The sequence below is a fragment of the Protopterus annectens genome, chromosome 14.part0 (assembly GCF_019279795.1).
Source record: "Protopterus annectens isolate FY-2018-M chromosome 14.part0, PAN1.0, whole genome shotgun sequence".
NCBI classification, from domain to species: Eukaryota; Metazoa; Chordata; order Ceratodontiformes; family Protopteridae; genus Protopterus; species Protopterus annectens.
In genome coordinates, this window is record NC_056748.1 from 313,538,138 (window position 1) to 313,555,659 (window position 17,522).

Sequence of the window (17,522 nt, forward strand, 5' to 3'; positions counted from 1 at the left end):
AAACCCAACATTTATGCCTAAGGTGGTGTCCAGTGTGGCCCTCAACCAAACCTTTCACTTGCCTACCTTTTATCCAAATCCACAGAACAAGGATGAGAAAATTCTGCATTCTTTGGACATAACACAGGCAGCTACGCTTCTACTTGGACAGAACTAAAGCTTTCAGAAAGACTGAGCAACTTTTAGTGTCATATGCTGCAGGATCACAAGGAAAGGCCATCTCAAAACAGACTATTTCTAAATGGATAGGCCATTGCATCTGTTTCTGCTATTCTCAGCATGGCAAATCAGTGCCTAAGGGCATTAGGCCTCATTCTACTAGAGCAGCAGCCACTTCAGCAGCCTACATCAGAGGAGTACCAACCAAAGACATCTTAGAGGCTGCAACTTGGAGTTCAGTGCACACCTTTACAAAGCACTTCCACTTACCTCTTTACTCTAAATCCAGAGCAGGCTTTGCCACTGCAGTTCAGCAGGGCCTTATAGCCTCTCCTAATCACTATTTAGCCCAGCCAACCATCCTCAGCTTTGGGATTCTACCCAAGAGTAATGACTGCAACAGTGAAACACGATGAACATAGTACAGTTGTGTACCTACCATAAATGTAGATGTTCAAGTGAATTCACTGTTGCATTCCAGGTTACCCACCCACCATCCCCCTTTTTCTTTGCTGGGACTTATCTGTATTTCTCTATCCTATACAATCTATTTGGTGTATTTGCTTGTAGATGAAGGAAATGTTTATTTTTGTGCATGCATACTTATTGTCATATTTTTTTCAGCCTACCAATTTGGGGGCACCTGACATCTGGGGCAAGAAAAACTGAAGAAAATGGCGTCTGCAGCATCTTTTTATACCCCTGGCGCACTGACGTCAGGGAGGAGGCGACAGCAGCCGACGCTGGACCTAGACTTTGGAATTCAGGCCGACTGCGGGTAGCCTGCCAGCAGGATAACCCAAGAGTAATGACTGCAACAGTGAATACACTCTAACATCTACATTTATGGTAGGCACACAACTGTACTTTCTTCTGCCTGACACACCCATTTCTTAATAGTAGATAATGCCTATTTAAACTAGCATTTCAGTTATTGTCTCTGTTATTATTGCATTCAATATCTAGCCATAAACTAACAATGTTTCAGTTCAGAAAGTTATGATCATGACATTTCACTTTTAACAGTGGTCCACTTATGAAATTTGAGTACTTGAGTCTGCCTTGATGCACAGTCATGTAGGCAGGTACTGTTTCATCTTCTCTTTATCTTTGTAGCTGATGCCCTTCATATCCATAGGCATGGAGTGGAATCCCCGGTAACTAGTACAGCCAGTAACTGAACCCAGATGGCCTAATCCCAGCCCTCCTAATTTAGTCATTCATTCTGAAGCCACCAGGTTTTCCTTGTGGGTTAGTGGATTCATTGATGTTGCAGTTCAAGATCTACCCATGCAACAGTAGTTACTGCTTGAAGGAAATGTTTCTCTGTATTCAGTTATCGAACACACTAGGACAGCAGACCTTCCCCTGGAGTGTCGCCTTGGCACTGGCTCCTTACTGCAGCTCACTCCTGCAGACAGCTGCAGCAAACGTACTGTTATCTGACTTTTGGAAGCAATGCAGCTGATTGCAGTAGTTGTGACGCACCTTATTGCTGCAACCAGTCTCTCGGCACCACAAACCAAAAAATAAAATGAATGCTGTTTTCTCAGAGAATTATTTTTCCTTGGCAGTAACAGGTCTGGGCTTTAGAAAATGTATAAACTGATAGTGTTGCTCTGTGCACCAACCAATGTGGAAAACAACGCAGCTAATGCAAATCCTGTAATACCTTTTTTAACAGGAAAGTAAAAGTACAGGTTTACTTTGAAATAAAGTAAGATTCATCAGTCTTTGTAACCAATGTCTCTTGTTTTGTATAGCCCATTCACTTGGGTTATTTATAACTCAACAATTTAACGTCTGCTGTCTCTAATTTAAAAGTTGTAAAAAAATAAAAAACAACCCCCCCCCCCTAAAATTACAGTCTCTGTTCAGTACATAAAATGATTACTAGGTCTGTTCTGTTCAACTAATTCCTCTGACGCAGCTCATTTCAGAGCTGACATTCTGGCCTCTTTGTCTTCTATATACAAACACCTGCTGACTGCTAGGAACTTTCCTCTGTGACCTCTGAGTTGGGGCTTAATAGCCTGTCTTTTAAAACCCCCTAGGTTTACATCTGAGGGTTATTCTTCAGGGTAGCATGAGTTTCCCCTTAAAGCACAAAAACAATGTACAATATTCGAACAGGTAACATTGGCATTGGCTCATATACAAAATCATAGATGGAAAAGTGTGTAAAAGAAAACAGCATTCTTATGTAGAAACCACCACACTGTTACAGTACACACACACACACACACACACACACACACACACACACACACACACACACACACACACACACTGAATACATTGGGGTCTAGTTCATGAAGTTTCTGTACTGTAGGTTTAAAGAATGGATTTCATTGTAAACTCACAAGTAATAAACTAAGTTCCCTAATTCTACTATGCGCTAGTACAGTCCATTTCATGTGTGTCACAGACTAAAACCAAACTTAGTCGGTATCTTTTTTTTGTACGTGTTTTTTTGGGTGTATATCTAAACGTCGAACGCTGAAAAGTTTTAACACCAAAATCTCGAACTTGAAAGTTCGAAGACTGGCAATATCGAAGCTGCGGAACATCGAATTCTTTCCCAGGGAAAGAATTTGGTGGGCCGTTTCCACGGCTTCTGTATCTTCTCCACTGTGGTGCAATCTCGGAGTTGATATATTTAAGTATGGGATTTGGGGGGCAAAGCCCCCCACATTAGAAATAGTTTTTAGTGTTAGTGTGTTTCGCGTTTTGTACTGAAATAGTGATTTTTTTTTCCCAGGTAAAAAAAATCGCTGTTCAGTCTTAGAGGTTTTCAGCTTTCGTGGTTTTGGGTTCATGTTTTAACATCGATGTTATTATATAGACCCGTTTTTTTTTTAGGCCAAACTAGTACTTTTCATTGACTTCAGTGGGCTAGTTCAATTGCCTAAGTTTGCATATGGCTTTAAGTGGTTTGTACAGATTTTTATAAATGGAGTATTTTGTGGGTGTTTTTCTGCTCATCTTCTGAAGTACTTCTTTTTCTTTTTTGTTTAGTTTAGTATAATTTTTTTTATATATATATATATATATATATTAGGAGCATAGTGAGTTTTTTTATGTATTTTTTTTGGATTAATGAGTTTTATAGCATATCGTTTACATTACTTTTAGTAAGTTTTACACAGGTTTGGGACAGTTATTTCACGCTGACTAGTTGTGATTTGTGTTGGAAAAAATATAAAACAAATTACTTGCTCATTTTGTCTTTTTTTTTTTTTTGTTTAGTGAAAATGAAAGTGTCAGTTTATACAAGACACGGTTAAGTCTTGAACGCCCAGCAGCTAGCTGTGAAGTTAAGGTAAGTCTGTCTTGCTGCCCATGAGGTACATGAACTAAGTGGTTCAGCAGTAGATGACACCAGTGTGTTACTTGAAAAATATTTATCTTCATATTTTTCAGTTTGATTCAGGTATTGTTTCTTATTGCATGTTAAATTGAGCTGATGGATACAACAGTTTTTGCAGCTGTAAAAGAAACATTTCAGTCAGGCTGTTCAGGCAGTAATGTACACACAGTTCAGTTAATCTGTGTAGTGTACTGGACTATAAAAACTGTCTAGGAGTAAGGATGCCATCATTCTTCAGTAGGTATAAGGATAGAACAGCAATTCTACTAAAAAAAAAAAAATAAAAAAATAAATAATAAAAAAAATAATAATAATCTGAATTTTTTAGGATGATTCCCCTTTATCATGTCTGTTGCTCTTAGGTTTGTTTTAGATTTCACCCAAGATTGCTGTTTTCCTCTTCGAGCAGGAGTAGTGAGCTCTAGCTTGATTATCCTGATTTTAAGCCATGTAAAAAAAGAAACCCTGGGACATTTTGATAACTGAAGTTTACTTTTTTTTTGTTAGTGTTTCCTTGTCCCAGGCTGTTCTATCAATTTGTGCAAAGTGTGTGCAAAATTTAATAGGGCCCCATATTGCAGGATGAAGAAGCATCTCCCCCTTTAGAACATACTGCTTTCTCATGTACTATGTGGTTTATTGCTTGATGTTGGATTGAACAATGGCATTGCATGTGATCCTAGTTTCTTTGGTTTCAGCCTCTCCTAATCATGTCCTAGGACCACTCTAGGCAGCACTTTAATGGTCTGTTTCACAGTCCTTCCCATTTGTTGAATTTTTCAGGTGTCACTAAGGGTTGTAGTCTCCAAAACAAGACTGAGTATTCATCACCCCTTCATACTGGTCCTGGACCATATAAGCTCTGTTCACTTGGCACGATGGTGAGTAGTTTACAGTGTTTTTTCCCAAGGTGGGATCCTCAGTTCCCTGACACCTCAGGTAAAACCCTTGACTACTGACCCTGCAACACTTCCAAACATCTGAGTTGTAGATATTCTCTCTAATACAAGGAGAGCAGGTTTCAATCCCCCTAGCAACAAATCCAGTACTGACTTAGATGTAGGGATTCTTTCTCCAGCATCTCTGACATTGGATAGTCTCCAAGTACCATATTGGAGACTGTACATCTTCCATCAACAGGCTTCTGCTTACCCATCATTGCACACATCTCAGTGAAATAAATCTTAGTATGCATTTCCTGACATTCCCCATTGTCATTGGCCGTGCCAATACCATTAGAAATTATAATCTGGCACAGTCGCATCCAGGTGGTCTTTTTTTTTTTTCCTGTCAGGTGATATGGCCTGTTGCCTCTCAAATTTTAAATAAGAAAAAAAATCTCGCTTTCTAGAGGATACCTAAGGATTTGCAAGCACTTCAGGTCTTCTCAAGAATTGTGCTGTACCCACTGGCTGTGCTTTTGCAGCAGTCTCACATTTTGCATATTTTGAGGAGAAATATGCAGTCTTCTTCATGCTCGAGCCAGACAAAATTCAGAACAGATACTCTAGTCTTTATCTGAGTGGTGCTGGATACATTATGTGATAAAGCTATACCGCTGTCAGCAAGGAGGAGAAGGATTTCACCTTATTCCCACCTGAATATCATAACTTCGGAGAGATCCTCAGGATGCTAATGAAGAATGGTCTTTGAATCTTCTGCATCAGGTATTCAGGTCTCCATGGAAGACACTCATGTTTTACACACATTCCAAAATAAGATGGAGAACTGGACTTACCCCGACACAGTAGCACCAGTGTCTGTGAACACGAACAGAGTATTCTGTCCTTTAGAGGTTTTAGTTTATGGTCAGAGAATCCCTGATCTGACCAGACTATTAGAATGGCAGCACTGAGCCATTTTCCTACCCCTCAAGTCCATCAAGACAGCCTTTTGTACACAAGTCCACAGCTATAAACCATTTTAGGGGGGTCAGCATTTCCATTCATAATTTGTCATTGAGGATGTTGAATTAAATGCATGTGTTTAGCATTCACTATGACCCATTGGACTAGGCCAGTGAAGTATTGAGATCCTACTGTTCAGTAAAAATCAGCACCTCAAAGCTCAGGTCACCACTGCCTCTACGGTCTGTGCATTTATGGTGCATTTACCATACGGCCATGCAGATGCAGGGCGTCTCACTTTTGGATCCTTGAGTACCTCCTTGCATCCCCAAAGGTACAGAAAGTTATGCAGCAGAATTTGAAGTTATTTTATTGTGGTACTCCTGGTTGCACTTCATCCTTTGATGATACCAAGGCCACAGTTACAGATATCACCTTTTTGGGACTAATTGAAGTTGACAAAAGGCACTGGGTATTCCCTGTGTAATGCACAGTGTTCTTTCCAGTCACATCAGAGGAACCTTTCAGGGTCATAGTATAACCAGGGGAGATGCTGGTTACACAAGCAATAGCAGTAACACACCCACAGCTAGCATCAGCATTCCAAGGGCCAGAAATCTTCTCCAACTTTTGAGTTCTGGCTTTGGGATCAAATACTGGAGTCTTTAGCCCTCACATTGTGTTGGAGGAATTCCTTTTCAGGGGACCTCCTTTACAGCCTTTTCTCCCTGCTGTGCTCATTCATATGCTTTGAAGAGGTCAGCAGGGATTTGCCTCTGCATCATTGGATTGAGCCCTAACTCTACAGTTGGATGTAAAAAGGATTTATTTAGCTTTTGAATGTACTGGATTGTTTGTCACTTTCCACCTCATGTTTGAAAACATCTGTCTCCTGGGAGCAGCAGAGTCTCTTCTACAGATTTGTCATCTGGTCTTGTCATTTTTTCGTTGAAGACTTGTGGGCATTTTTTTTTCTTATTTTGTCTCTTTAATTTAGAGGGAAAAAAAAGGATATGGGCGATTTTAACAGGGCTGTCCCAAAGAAAGCATCTCAGTGGTAATCCTACTGTCCATTATTTTCCTTATGTAAGGTGAGTGGGTGTAGTCCCTGACCCTCCTGGTTGAGGAGGAGGCTTATTATGTTTCTGTCCTTCTGGGTAGCAGCCCGTCATTTTGCAATTTTCATTTCACAACCCTTAGATGTAAGCTTCTCTCAACATAGAGTTTCTACGAACACTCATACTCATGGACCCTTTCTGTGCATACACTGTCTGTATTTTCCATATTTTTGTCCAAAGTGGTCATTCTAATCTGAAAAGAGTGATTGATTTATTTAATTTATTATATGTACCCGAAGAAAGTCTGACGGGTAATAATCCCACTGTCTGTGGAGGTCCAGAGAGAAAAGCTCCTCACTGACTGACATATGCTTACAGTTAAATAAAGTTATTGCAAAACGTAATACAGAAGAACAGCATATTAACCAAATAAAAAAATTCAACTTCAGCTTGTACAGTGTGAACCTATACAAAGTGCAAATATTTGGACAGATATAACCAGTTGAAAAAGAACGTCAGTAGCCAGTGTTCACAAATTGCACTTCATAGAGTTGACATTGAACACATTGAGTTCACTCTTTAGAACAGAGATGACTAGATAATCTAGCAAAATATATTTATTATTTAGGCAATAGGCAAAATTATATTTGTTCTTCATCTAAGAGATGGGCTGACCACATTTGGAGTGACGGAATTGGTAAGATGTGTTCTGGGGGTTGGTGTAGTGCAGGAGCAGAGAAAAGTATTATTTAGGCAGTCTTTTAGTAGTAGTTTGAAGTTAGAGAGGTTAGAGATAGCTCTAATTTGCAGAGGGATCAAATTCCATTTCTTAGTGACAGAGTATGAGTAGAGACTTTGGCCATAGGATTTGTGGGGTTTATCTATGCTGACAAGATGATGAATGATTTACACTGAAGTCTGTTAGGGTACTTATAATGGAGAATAGGAGTAAAAGCTTGGCACTTATTTACTTTGTGAATAATGTGTGTGCAGGTAAGTTGTATGTTGTGTTATGTAAGTGTTAAGACAGCTCAGGACAGTTCAGGCCTCAAGGGCAATACAGTAATGGATGTGGTATTGTTTGTTGGTGGCAAATTTTACAACCTTATAGCATGCCTCCAGCTTATTTTTAACTGTATCCTGAAGGCTGGTTGCAGGATGGGTGCACAGTATGAAAGAGAGAGAAATGGGAGAAGGTATGTAGTGGCAAGAGTGGTTTTGTTGGTGTTGCTAAGGAAGTTTTTAAGGCCTGTAGAATGTTCCTAATTTTTGGCGAGTCTCTGATGGTATTTTAAACATGCAGTTCAAATTTAAGGTTGCCATCTATAATCACACCAAGAAGTTTTGTATAGGAGACTATTTCAGTTTTGTTTACTGAAAACATTTTGAAATGCGCTTTATCAGGCATGTGTGAGTTGGGGAAAAGAGCAGTAAGTTTGTTTTCTAGGGTTGAGTATTAGCCGGGTATTATGAAGCCGTGTCTCAGCTGAGGAAAAAGCTTCTTGCATAACATAGAGGAGTTAAGGCAGATTATTAGCTACATTTATAAGTGTGGAACCATCATATTGTACAAGAAAAGATGGACCTACATAGGTATAGAGCTCATTGATAAAGATATTAGAGGAGGGGGGCCAAGACTAGAGCCTTGGGGTACATCAGTGGAGACTTTTAGGTAAGGGAATAGAGAGAGATAATTCTGCAATTTTATGTACTAGAACCTATAGCTGTTGAACCACAGTAATGAAGAAGGTGATAGTCCAAGTTGAGACTGTACATGAATTTAAGGTAAGAAACTGTATCAAAGGCTTTAGACAGGTCATGGAACAGGGAGGAAACAATTTGCCTGTATTCATGTATTCGTTTATGGTGTCAGTGAATGATAGGACAGTTGCAATAGTTCTGTATGTTGGATGGATGTTAAGAGCCGTTGTTGTAGGCGATAGTGGAGGAATTGCTTAGGAATACATCTTTCAAGAATTTTTGAGAGGTGGTAATATTGGAATAGGCCGGAAGTTAGAGACGTCAACAGTAAGATTGTTTTTCATGGTAGGGTTGCATAGGGATTCAGCTACTGATCTATTAATAAGGATAGAGAAATGGGTATGCTGTGGCAGCAGCAGCTGTCTTTAGGTGTTCAGGTGTGAAGTTATCAGTGGAGTAAGGTGTGAGTTAAAGTAGAAGTTTGTTATTATCATTGATGTAGAATCATCATCAACCCCCCTTTTTCCCATTTTCTACATGGGGTTGAGATACCATGCCAACTGTCGCCATCTCTCTCTATTCAATGCCACTCTCTTACCTTCTTCAACAGTCATGCCTAAATGTCACAGGTCTTCTTTCACCCGGTCCATCCACCTCTTTGCTGAATGCCCTAGTTTCCTCTTGCCTTCTTCCAGTTTGTCCCAAATCTTCACCAGATTATTTTCTGCTTTTCTGTACATGTGCCCGAACCACCGTAATCTGTTCTTTGACCTTCTCTGCAACTTGCTTCTGCTCTGCATCATTTATTTTTTTGTCCCCTAGTGTGCATCTTACCACCCTCTCAGGCACTTAATTTCTACCACCTCTAGCTTTCTCAACTGCTCTGCCTTTATTGCCCGGGTTTGTGTACAGTACAGGAGTACTGATTGCACTACTGTTTTGTACTCCTCACTTTTCAGCTTCTTTGGCATTTTTCTGCCAAACACTGCCCTTGATACACTGCCACTTGGGTGCATTGTTGTAGTGACAGGTCCGGTGTGGAAGTTGCAAGCAATGGATATAGAGGGTGAATTAGATTCATGTCAAGATGGTGGGAGGTGATAAAGTTAGAGTTATTGTGTATGGCGTATGGAGAATGCTGGTTTTGGGGTAACCTGTTGATTGCAGAAGTACTAGGTTTGAATGTTGTTGTAGGGGTGGTTGAAGAGATTTTAGTTAGGGAGGCAGTGCTTACTATGAAGTAAATATTGAATAAGCTAGCAATTTCTAGTGGAGAGCTTATTATGAGAAGGTTGGGTTCCTTATTCAGCCTACATGTAACAGGTTATGTATTGATCTCCAGAAATATTGGGGGTTATTTTTGTGTAGAAAGTATAGATGGCTATAATATTGTGTTTTTTTTTATCTAGATTAATTTGTTTTTAACTAAGATTGGGTAATTCTCTGCAAAGTTTTAAGTTATAAGGAGTTTGTGTTTTAAGCCATTCTTTCCGAGTCTTGTCTCTGTTAGACATTGTAGATTTTGTTTGGGTAGTAAGCCATGGTGCATGGTTAATTTTCACTTTTTTTTTGCAGAATGGGATGTGGCTGTTTAGAACAGAATGAGGTATTAAAAGTATTGAATGCCTCGTTGAGTGGGAGAGTTTTTAGTACAGACCAATTAGAAGCTTTTTCAGTGTATTGATGGAGTCTTTATTGAATTTAGAGTGGTTTTGGAATGTTTTAAGTTGGTGATTGTTAGGTTGGTAGGTAGTACTTCTACGGGTATAGGCTGAAAGGTGGTCACTGAGTGAATTTTGATAGGTTCCAGAGACTGTAAATTTACTAGGGTCTGGTACCAGTGTCTAGTTTAGAATTACACTTTTACTGTTGGTATTATTAAATTTAGTGGTTGCTTTGATAAATTGTGTGTAACCGTAAAGGTTTAGGCTAGCTGAGAGGAAGTCTGACATAAGGTTTTGCCAGTTGATATTTAGTTCCTAGTATGATTTTTTTTTTATAAGGTATATTATTTGTTGTCTAGGAGAGGATCTCTTCTAAAGTTGGTATATTATTTCCAGGTGTGATATAACCTGCAACAAAATATATATTTTTTATTGTCAAACTTTAGCAGTGATACAAATTATTGTAGCATTTTGGAATTTTGCTATGATGTGTGATTAGAGAGAGAGAGATTGTACAAACCTGTGTAAATTAAGGCTATCTCACCCACTTTCTTATGAGGCCTTTCAACTCTGATAATAATGTAGCCTGGAGGGAATAGTTCAGAATCTTTAATTTGTGACTTAATCCAGGTTTCTGTGATGGTAAGAATATCAGGGTTATACTGTGATATCCTGGTATGTAGCTAGTTTTTAAACAAGTGCTATGGAGGTTGACAGTAACACTATTCAGGTGTTTTTTTTTTTTTTTGATATTTTTTGTTGACAAAAAGATTAAAAAGTATTGAACCATACATTCAACCAGAGACACGTCAAGATAGTTTATGTAAAACTGAACAGATAAGTAGTATCCAGTGAACTTCATGTAAAATATAAAAAAAGAGGAAAAAATACCATTTTTGTACCAAACCAACAAGATGCAACTTGTTTTATTATACCACACTTTAAGATAGACTTTTATCATTATTCAACAAAAAAGTAAAATGCAGCACAGTTCTTTCCATTGCTCCATATCCGGGTGCTTATTAAACTGTACTTTATAAAGCTGGGTGAGAAACTCAAGTCCCTACTGCAATCAGTCAATGTACCTTTCCACATTTAAAACACTACGGCTAGCCCTGTTAAAATTACATTCCTTTTCCAATACTTTTTGTTAGTCGCACTGAAGAGCTATTCTCTACTATACCCAGTAACCAAAATTTAGACGAATCATCCTTTGCCCAATACCAGGCCAAATAGCATAATTGATAAGTGAGCTTCACATTGGGGCTGTACATCCCCCAGACCATATATCATATGAAAATAACCCGCATCCCCTTTTCATGGGAACATCTCCAGCACTCTCCCCTCCTTCCCAATTCCAAATCCCTATCTCATATGTTTTTTGCCATGTATTTATTATCTCTATGATGATAATTTTTTTTTTGGTAAACCAGTGAAAGAATGATGTGTTAAGGGGTTTGATGTGCTAGTTTTATTAGTACAGATAGGTGGTTGTTTGATGTGCTAGTTTTATGAGTACAGATAGGTGGTTGTTTGATGTGCTAGTTTTATTAGTACAGATAGGTGGTTGTTTGATGTGCTAGTTTTATTAGTACAGATAGGTGGTTGTTTGATGTGCTAGTTTTATTAGTACAGATAGGTGGTTGTTTGATGTGCTAGTTTTATTAGTACAGATAGGTGGTTGTTTAATAGTAGGACAGTACTGTTGAGAAGAAGAGTAGTTTGAGGTGGTGGTTGAAGGAGGGTTAGCTAAGTCACAGTTTTGTAGGGGTGGTTCTTTGCTGTTTAGATTAAGTAGTGTTTTTTTGGGGGGGGGTCCCTGAGTTGGGATGGATATCACCACTTTGTTGGATTTCTGTGAGGTACTGTATCGATTTTAGAGGGACCCTGTATGAATTTTATTTTTTGAGTGGTGGGGAGGTAGTGAAATATTTTGTGATTTTAAAATAACTACAAGGTGAGAAATTAAAACAAGAAGGGTGGTATATTGGTATAGCCACTATTGATTTCTTATTGTTCTGAGTAAACTTCAGTAGGAGAGTTGTATAGAGATGAAAGTATACAGTGATAGTTTGTTAGATAAGATGCTAGTAGCAAAAAGAGACGTGCTAGCTAAAGAAACATATTTGTTGGTTACAGAGAAGAGGAAAAAATGAGGTGTATGAAATGGAAGGAGGCAAAAGTGGAGATAATGAAGAGACACCAGTGCAGAAAAGTAGGGCTAATTAAACATATAACTATGTAATAATAAGACGTGAAATGGAGGGGTAAATTATTTGAAGATGTCTACATGAAAAGAGACATGGAGAAGCTCTCTGATTGTGTAGCCCAGGTGGTGGGTATGACCCTAGCCTTGAGCAGCATCCTACCATCACCAGGAATTATACCACAGTACAAGCAGAAAATGATTGATTTCAACAATTGGCTAAGTTTATCGTGTCATTCTAAGAGGATCCAGTATCTGTCTGCCTGGGATGACATGATTAACAGACCTCGATGCTTTGCCAGAGATGGCCTGCATCTGTCACCCCTGGGCTTCCGGATACTGGCCAAGGCTCTTGCCACCCCTGTAGTGCCTTTTTTAGGCTGTGTTCCAAAGATCAAATTACCACTGTAACAGCTACAAACAAATGTAGTCTGAGGGTCACGCTGCTCAATGCTAGAAGTCTAAATCTCAAAATGCACTCGCTCGAAGCACTCCTTAAAATGGAGAACATCGACATTTGTGCTGTAACAGAGACCTGGTTCAAGGCAGCAGAAAGCACCCCCTGCACTACCAGGCTATAACTCATGCCACACTTTTCGGCCCCAGAGCTTGGACCGAAGCTCCAAAGGCAGTGGTGTTTCCATATTTATAAAGGATGCGCACACCTCCAGACTGATAGCCCAACATAACGCATCAGAGATAGTTCAGGTGCAGCTAACATTGGGTAAGACAGCGATTCAGGTCGTAGCCTGTTATAGGTCCCAAACCATGTCTATGACTCTCACTCCACGTTCCCAAGCATTCAGGAGAATGTTACGGTCTAAGTCTAACTCTCATACTGGGCGACTTCAACTGCCCCTCCATTAACTGGGAAAACTACTCATGCCAATATACTTGCCCAATGTTTCCTGGAATTCATTAATTCCAATGCCCTGGACCAGCTCGTTCTTACCCCCACTAGAGGTAGCAACATCCTTGACCTGATCATTACTAACATGGGCAACCATTGCTGTACACCAGTCATCAACTCCTCCCTGGTTAGATCAGACCACAAACTTAATCACCTTGGAAATTAACACCCCCCCCCCAAAGGTAACCACCATTAAAAACTTCTCCAAAGCTAACTCTGGACTCTTAAAAACAGAGATGGCTAACTTCACAGCACCCATGCAAATGGAGAATAGTTGCATGACCACCAAATTGTACAGCAGTGCACTGTATGAACACGTACATAAATACATGGATCTTGCCATACCCAATAGAGCCAAGACGCTCTCCTCCAAAAAAAGAAAGCCAATCTGGTGGTCCCCTGCCATAAACAAACTCTACAACATGAGGAGGAAACTGATGTGGAATAAGGTGAAATCCCAAGACTGGAAAAACTGCCTTATCAGCCTCAACAAAAACTTGAGATCCCTCATCAAATCCTCTAAAGCTAGTTATGAAAACAGAATTGCAGCAGATAGTAAAGACAACCACAAGGCCTTCTATAATTATGTAAAGAATCTCCATGGCAATACCCAGATTTGCTCTGAGCTACTGCGCAATGGTACCTCCTTTTCTGAGCCAATAGATATTGCCAATATACTGGCCGACAGATTCAGTGCCAACTTTACCCCCCCCCCCCCGGACCAATCATAATACCAGTAGATTGCGAGGCACCCATTATTACTGCTGCACAGGTTAAAACAGCACTGTCCAAGGCCAAGAATACAGCTTCTATGGGACCTGACAATGTCCCTGTCTGTGTTCTACGTGAACTACAGAGTGAACTGGCACCTCACCTGTGTGCTCTGTTCAGTCACAGCCTCACCTCAGGCTTTGTCTGTAGTGAATGGCGCACTGCTGCAGTCATCCCTCTCCACAAAGGAGGAGTGACTACAGACTCTGGGAACTATTGCCCCATTAGCCTGACTAGTCTAATATGCAAAGTTGTGGAATGCATTGTCATGGACCTAATAAACAAGGATATAGAGAATCTCCAAACTCTGTATCCCACACAGTGTGGTTTTGTGAAGGGTAGATCATACCTGCTCAACGTGGTCAACCTCTTTGAGTCAGTCACCAGAGCTGTGGATGAAGGCAAGATGGTTCATACAGCCTACCTTGATCTGGCCAAGGCCTTTGATACTGTTCCCCACTCAGGAATTATAGAAAAACTCACTAAGCTAGGCATCAACCCCTACATCACTAGGTGGGTTGCAAACTGGCTCACAGATAGAACCCACAGTGTGAAAGTAGCTGACTTGTCACATGTGAAGTCCCACTGGGATTGGTCCTGGGTCCTCTCCTGTTTGGTATCTACTTCTGAGAAGTCCAGGCCAACACGAAGGGACTCTGGCTGACAAAGTTCTCAGACGATTGCAAGTTGGGAGCCATTATTAACTCCCCAAGTGACATTGACATCCTACAGAAAGGCCTCACTGAGACCAACGACTGGTGTCGGAACCATGGCGTTTAGCTCATTGCCAAAAAATGTCGTCATCCCCTTTGGGAAAAACCCAGTTCCCATGAATTGCCACATTGATGGTAGTCCACTGGACACAGAAGGCGCTATAAGAGATCTGGGAACGCAGGTTGACACTAACCTCTCTTTTGACCCCCACATTGCCACTGTGGTCAGAAAGTCCTATGTGGCACATCTTATTACTAAGGGTTTTGCATCCAGGAAGAAAGAGTTCATTGTCTCCCTCTACTCTTCCCTCATTAGGCCAGTCATCGAGTACAATGCCCCATTTGGCATGTACCTCACTAGACACCTGCAGCAACTGGTGAGGCCGCAAAAGTACCTCACAAAGAGGATCCTAGGCCTTAAACACCTGTCCTATATGGACAGTCTCGAAAAACTCCAACTATTCTCTGTCTCATATCACCTACTTTAAGGCGAGCTCTGCTTGACTTACAAAGCCATGTCTGACCCAGCTCTGTTAGAAATGCGACAGCTAAAGAAATCCCAATCCCTCCGCACCACACACTCCAGAGACCCCGACCTCATTACCACAATCAACAGAATGTACTGGAGGGATAGATTCATAACCCAGAGACTGCCCATGCTATGGCATAGACTTCCCGTACATGTCAAATGGAGCACCTCACTGGCCCTCTTCAAGCGAAATCTTTGAGTGGATGGGAAATAGAAACTTTACCCCTGGGGATCACTCCAATGGCTCTACTCGACAGAGTCACTGGGAACTAAGGTTGGGTGGCATGATGCCAGAGTAATCCTGTGGGCTACCCTTGTAAAGGCTCCAGGCCGATTAGCCTAGTACACACCTTTGAACCAATAAGGAGCAAAGTACAATCAAGGACACTGATAATGAAGTTTAGGTGTGTGTATAAGTTTATGAAGAGCAGATGAGGCAGATGCAAAGTTTTGTGGTTAGGAGGGGTGAGAGGCTGTAAGTGGTTATTACTGAGATTATGTTGCTTCAAGTGGGAGGAGTGAGAGGTCCTGCAGTAGTTTGGAATGTGGATAGGGGGGTTATGCCAAGTGTAAAGGAAGTGATGTCAGGAGTTGGTGGGAATGTGGTAGGATGGAGAATGAAGCAAAGCTGAGTGGGATCAGACTGACTCCTGCAGGAAAACAGGATCAGCAAAGTAAGTAAAAATGTCTTGCTAGATTAGGACAGAGCAGTGGCAGTGTTAAAAAAAAAAAAAAAAAACACAAAAAAAAAACTAATTCTACGACGAAGGAACTCGTCTCTGACCCTTTTCAGTATTTGTTCATGGTTTTGAGTCCACTCAACCACTGGCAAGTTGAAAGCTGCTCTTGAGATTTATCTTCTAGATGGGACTCCTGTACCAGCGCATTGTCCCTTCCCCTTAATCTTCCCCCAGAGGATTGACGATTGCTGGTCTAGGCCCTCTGGTGGGGACATTTGGATCTCCTTTGGCCCTTTGCTTCTTCCCTTTCTCTGTTCTGCAGTGTTATCTGTGGGACAAGGGGCTAAGGTCTCTCTCCCTTGAACTCTGATTTCTTGAACCCTCTCAGGCACTAGGTAGAAGTCCTGGTTCATTGCAATTTGAACTTGTTCTGGGAGAAGCCTTTCTTCCACAGCTTCTACATCCTGTTGTAGTGGGTACTAGGTCCCACCATGATGGGGAGCAGAGGTTGATGGTTTGCTCATGTCTTTGTCCTTGCCTTGGTGGTCCAGTACTGGGGAGGTGCACTTTCCAGTGTGCTCTACAATGGATCAGTGGAGATTCTTGGTAGTCAGTCTTAAGGTGGTGTTGCCTCCCTTCTTAGTAGCTGCCTTTGAGTTGTCTACCTGTTAGGAGTGTGACAATGTATAATAACAACTTAATCTTATCAATCAGCTGACCATCAGTTGCATGTTTTACTCAATGTATCGGTCTGATTTGTTCTTAAGAATCTGGGTTTCAGTCATAGTACAGATTCGGCATTACTATGGATGTTCATCATGTTACCCTGCTGCAGTCATCACACTTGGGTTATCCTGCCATCAGGCGGTCCCGCAGTCGGCCCGAATTCCAAAGTCTTGGTCCAGCGTCGGTTGCTGTCGCTTCTTCCCTGACGTCAGAGCGCCAGCGGTATATCGGAGGCATCCAATGCCATTTTCTTCAGTCTTTCTTGCTGCGTGGTGCCCGAAGCAGAAGCAGTTCGCAAGTGCCGTTCGGCCGACACCTGAGATTTTCGAATAGAGTTTCAGTCCGAAGTCTCAAAGCTAAGTACCTTGGGGAACCTTTTCTTGCCTCAGTCCAATGTCAGAAAAAGTTAACAATTGCATTTCTTGTGGGAAGCAAATATCTCATAAGGACTTTCATTCTTTTTGTATACCTTGCCTAGGCCCAGACCACAACGTCACTGGTTGTCAGTTTTGTGCTAGGTTCAATAAGCGAACTATAAAGCGACGCTTTGATTTCGCACGACACTACTTCGGTAGAAAATTTAATTACACTATGCCGTCGGAGCAACCGACTACCAACGTGCATAAAAAATGCAAAGATAAAGACAGGCAGCCTAGATCCAAGCCAGACTCCGAGGCGTTGGCTGGGCCGGTCGCCGGTTCTCCGGTTTTCAGTGAGGCGCCTATGCAGCCCCTGGCTACCACTGAATTGGATCCCCTGACCGCTTCGGATCCCCCAGCAGAGAGTTCTGGGCCGACGCAGCCATTTTCTTTAGGCCCTACCGACGACATTGCAGTAGGGGAAACCGGTGCTGTAGAAACACCTTCGGTTTCTGAAGGTGTCTTCAGACCGACTACTTTCACCATAAAATCTTATGCTAAGCTTAAAGGGACAATCCCAGTGTTGAAAATTCGGGTCCACGTTAAAGCTCACAAAAGCAACACCCACTTTAACTACGTCATGTTAATTCCACCCACAGTGTCAACTTACTGAGAATATCCTGTAAATTAGCAGTTCCTCTCCACTTTTAGTTCCCTGTGTGAACTACAGTTTGGTTCTGTGTTCCTATTAGATTTAAAATAGCCATGCCTTTGAAAGTTTACTACTTTTGTCCTGCCCTTTTATGCACCATCCTTTTATTCATATCCT

The 17,522-nt window shown here is 41.2% G+C and overlaps 1 protein-coding gene across 3 annotated transcripts in view; it reads left to right on the forward strand.

Annotated features, from left to right (window-relative positions):
- The window catches only part of CCHR14.PART0H10orf88 (chromosome chr14.part0 C10orf88 homolog), a 495,917-nt gene that overhangs the window by 132,639 nt on the left and 345,756 nt on the right, over nt 1-17,522 (forward strand). For all 3 annotated transcript variants that reach the window (XM_044056034.1, XM_044056036.1, XM_044056035.1), the window contains one exon: nt 3,409-3,481. In XM_044056034.1, coding sequence (XP_043911969.1) covers nt 3,409-3,481 — 73 coding nt within the window. The remainder of the gene's footprint in view (nt 1-3,408; nt 3,482-17,522) is intronic.